Raw genomic sequence first — 4,545 nt, 5'->3', positions numbered from 1 at the left:
TGCTGCACTTTTGCATAAAATGAAAGCTAAAACACACACACACACACACACACACACACACACACACACACAAAACAAGCAAAAAATGCAGATTCCTCTCTCTCTGACCACTTTCACAAATGTATTCTTTTTTAGAGTGTGCTCGTCTGAAGCAGCAAGTGGTCGGGTTGCAGGTGGAGCTGAAGAGGCTGCAAGAGGAGGTGCCAAACTTGAAGTCATGTCTTGATGCAACAAAAGAACAGATTCTGCAGTTGGACAACCAGGTCCAGACCCAGAAACGACTGCAGAACCAAAACCAAGAAGCCCAGTTTCTCATACAGGGTGTGTATACCCACAGTTTAAAGGTGAAGTGTGTCATCTTTTTCCATTAGCAGCACCAAGCATAATTGCAATAGTAATAGTAATAAAAATAATATTTTTTTTATAGTGCTGAGGAGGTTTCCTAGTCAGGTGCTCAGCAGTTTTAGCATTCATTTTCCCCATTTGTCCTCCGTTTGTGTCATCCATGGACATCAATGTACATCTGGTGTGTTGCGTGTACGTGTCTATGCTGGACAGGTGTTTTAGAGTTGCATTCTCACACCCTGTCTGTATCCAGACATGCCTGTGATGTGTTTCTCTTGCTTTTTCAGTTCTTGTCAGTGTGTGTTTGTGTGCTGTTGAGTGTGTGTATTGATATGTTTGTGTTCGGCAGGTGTTTAGGGGTAGGAGTCTCAACACCTGCCTATTTCTTTATGGAGCCTCTGAAACTCTCAGTGGTGCAGTTAACACTTCTGTAATGTTACCCTTGTCAGCAAACTAACAGCCCCTTTTTCCACTATGAGCAGCCGATGCTCAGATTTGAAAAGATTCGCTACTGTTGAAAAGTTTGGGGTCTGTGCATATCCATCCATCCATCCTAATTTATTCCTGTGATGGCAAAGATGCTGGTATCACATTATCCCTTCAGAACTCATTCTAATATGCTGATTCTGCACTCAAGAAACATTTCTTGGTAACACTTTAGTATAAGTATTCTCACTTTTAAGTAGTTGCTTATTAGCATGCCTATTATTAACATATTGGCTGTTTATAAGTACTTATAAAGCACATGTTCTGCATGGCCATATTCTACATCCCTAATCCTACCCAATACCTAAACTTAACAACTACCTTGCTAACTATTAATAAGGAGCAAATTAGTAGTTTATTGAAGCAAAAAACGTAGGTTTGTTAATTTCAAGATTTGGACCTTGAAATAAAGTGTGACCCATTTCTTTTTATTATCCATGTTGAAATCTGTTCTGCTGCTTAATATTTTGGAGAATTCTTAAATGAATAGAAAGATAAAAAGAACAGCATTTTTTAAATAGAAATCTTTTATATTATTGTAAATGTCTTTACTGTCACTTATTTTTTTGTTTTTGTTTTGTTTTAATTAATCTTACTGATCCCAAGGTTTTTGGTAAGTGTATCAAAACTGGTCATTTTTGAACATTTCTCATCTAGTTCTTTCCAGACCAAATGATCTGAGCCATTACCATTCATTTTCAGCCTCTGTATAGTCTCAAAAATTGTGTAATTTGCATCTATTTTCATTTTTTTCTTCTCAAGAATTTTGAGAAAACTTCAGACAAAATTGCTATATAAATGAAGTGCAGCTAAAAACTCCATTAAGTCTTCTGAGCTGTGAAAGAGCATACAAATTGTTCTTGGAGAAGTACTCATTGCCCTAGACTCATAAATGAAGTGGATAGATTTTTCCTTGCCATGGGAGGCAAAAGAAAGCAAAAAACGGAGCAAAGCAAAGAGCGAATACATTTAAACCTTGCTCTCTATTTATCCTGGTCATGTTACGGTGACCAGAAAGCAATTATCAGTATGCTGCTGAAGAGACGAAGCCCTCCTCCTAGGCACTCTTTTACCCCCATCGAGAAAATGTCAGAATGACACGGGCAGTGCAGTAGAGAGCACTTTCACCAGAAAAAGCACAACGTCACCTTAACCAGTTTCAGCCTCTCAGAGCCAGCCAGACAGCCAACTCACCAACAAACAGACGGCCCATTTTTCTTGTGAATAAAAGCCCTCTGGACCGACCGCGTAGTGAAACGATCCCGCCAGCCTTTATGCAGTTCTGGAATACATCTTGTTGTGAGTTAGCGGACCTGCTTGCCAGCACAAACAGTTTGAGAACAGAATGACCGCTTCCTCTGGACTGTGGTTTCAGGTGTTTATGGCTTGGCCCCCAGTTCCTTTAGAAACAAACACATTTGTTTCCCGTAATTTACTGTGGTTTTACACCCTCTATCTCTCTTTCTGCAGCTGCTGTTTTCACAGAGATGATGCAACCTCCTAATTATTGTCTCTTTATTCGGTAAAGACATTGTTGTGCTTTCTGTAGTGTTTTTCCTCCGGAGATGTTCTTCAAAATTAGACCAGCGTCTTACAAATAATGTCTCTCTGGATGTCTGAAGTCTCGCAGCCTCTCTTGGGTATTTTTGTCCTGTGGTTTATAATGCTAATCACTAGGAGAGTAGGAGAGAAACAGAGAGAGAGGTCAGAACGACTTGCTCTGGTCGGTGGCAGTAAAGGGCAGCCTCTCATTGACTCCATCTATTTAAACACTGCTGGGACCTGTGTGTGTGTCTCCTGACTGCTGCTACACGTGTGACAGTGTGTTCTTGCTTGTTACATTGATACCTTTGTAAATGTCAGTAATTCTTCATGCAAATTGGTTGATCTTATCTCTTGTTATATGTTCGTATATAGATAGTTAAAGGCACCTGAAAAGAGCTGCTTATCCATGCATTATTAATAACCATTGACAGTCATATCCGTAACTCTAAATATAGTTCAAATATACTGTAGTCAATAGGAAAATCTTTAAAAAAAAAAAAATTTGTTGGTGTTACCTAGTCAGTTTCATTTTATTCATATTGCACAATATATTTGACTTATAATTAATCTTATTTTAATTATATTTTCTAGATTTTTGGCAAGACATTTTTACAGTCATTTTTACATGATGAATTGACATTTCTTGAGTATAATTCATTTAAAATAGTATTTCTCTTTTAAGTGAGATTAAACCAAAGGTGCTTAAATCACAATTAAAATGCAGCATTTCATTAAATTACTTAAAAAAAGTTATTTTGGTAATACTTTACAATAAGGTTTAATTTGCTAGAAATAATTAACTATGTTAGTTAACATGAACAATATTTATATAGCATTTATTAATCTTAGTTAATATTAAGTTCAAAAAATCAAGTCAAAGTCAAGTTATTTTTATTTTTATAATAATTAAAAAGAAAACAAGTAGATAGAATAGAAATAGAATACGGAGTTCTAGTGATAGAGGGTCAAGTGTAGATGGAAGAGATGTGCTTTTAGATGGTTCTTGAAGATGGCTAAAACTGTTTGGATCGAGTTGGGCAGGTCATTCCACCAGCAGGGAACAGTTAAGGTAACAGTTAAGGTAAAAATATATTGTTCATTGTTAGTTCATATTAGTTAATACATTAACTAATATTAACAAATGAGACCTTATTGTTAAGTGTCGCCGTTATTTTAATTCCGATTGATTCTATAAACATTGAGGCCATTTTGTGAACCAATTTGACCGATTTATTTACAATGATCTGCCTCAAAAAAAACAATTTACTCACAAATTGAACATTGCATGCAGGTTTAACTTCACGTACTGTAAGCTCTACATAAAAGCAATAGGTTGCTGCTGAAATATTTTAGAGCAGAACTACAAAAATAATTTTCAGATGTATTTACTCCCATAACATTTCTAGGCCTGAAAAATACATTGGTCCCACATGCTTTTTCCAGGTTTCCGTGACTGTATGGAAGGTATTTGTCCACATTCTGGTCGTTAAATGTTAGTGGAACATGTTCACAGTGTCCTGTGTGGGTTTGAGAGGAACTGATTTCATGCAGCCACTAAAAATCACCTTGACACCAGCTAGTTAAAAATAACTGCAAATATGATTACACGTAGCATTAATTCTGAGAAAAGCTCTAACATCTTTTGGTTGTAGATGCCTTTTAGGTTTGTTGTATAATTAAATGACATAGATTTTAAGTGTCTGAATAAGTTTTGAGGCCACTGAAGATACTCAATGCTGTCATCATACAAAACCAGATGAAGATAGCCTTGTATGCCCATAATTTGTGGGTTAGATGTCCTACATGTCGGGTGACTGCAGTAGCACAACTCTAAATCTGTGGCTGGTCTGACTCCTACAGTTTCCTGTCATCCTCTCCTCCCTCTTGTCTTTTAAAATGTCTCCTGTTTCAAATTCTTGGCCGTTTTTCCTGTCTCTCTGCCCTCTTCACGATAATGAGAGCAGGGCCGAGTGAATACGGTCTCCTGAATGCTGCATCGGATGTCACCGAGCTGAGATGATGAATGAGAATGCTTTCACTGGCCTGTGTTTGGGTGTAGAGTTCACCCTCAATTATTGCTGCTGGCAACTGATAGGCACCAGATTATGCTTCAGTGCTTCAAGAGAGATACAAAGCAGCAAGCGAGAGAGAGAGAGAGAGAGAGAGAGA

At 37.4% G+C, this 4,545-nt stretch overlaps 1 protein-coding gene across 1 annotated transcript in view; it reads left to right on the top strand.

Moving 5' to 3' along the window:
* lekr1 (Leucine-, glutamate- and lysine-rich protein 1) overlaps positions 1-4,545 on the top strand; it is a 161,923-nt gene that overhangs the window by 60,168 nt on the left and 97,210 nt on the right. The window contains exon 6 of the mRNA XM_016471512.1: positions 136-321. Within this exon, the coding sequence (XP_016326998.1) occupies positions 136-321 (186 nt within the window). The remainder of the gene's footprint in view (positions 1-135; positions 322-4,545) is intronic.

Source organism: Sinocyclocheilus anshuiensis, unplaced genomic scaffold, assembly GCF_001515605.1.
Source record: "Sinocyclocheilus anshuiensis isolate Anshui unplaced genomic scaffold, SAMN03320099.WGS_v1.1 scaffold604, whole genome shotgun sequence".
NCBI classification, from domain to species: domain Eukaryota; kingdom Metazoa; phylum Chordata; class Actinopteri; order Cypriniformes; family Cyprinidae; genus Sinocyclocheilus; species Sinocyclocheilus anshuiensis.
Note: the sequence above shows the minus strand (reverse complement) of the source record. Positions and strands in the feature narration are given on the sequence as shown.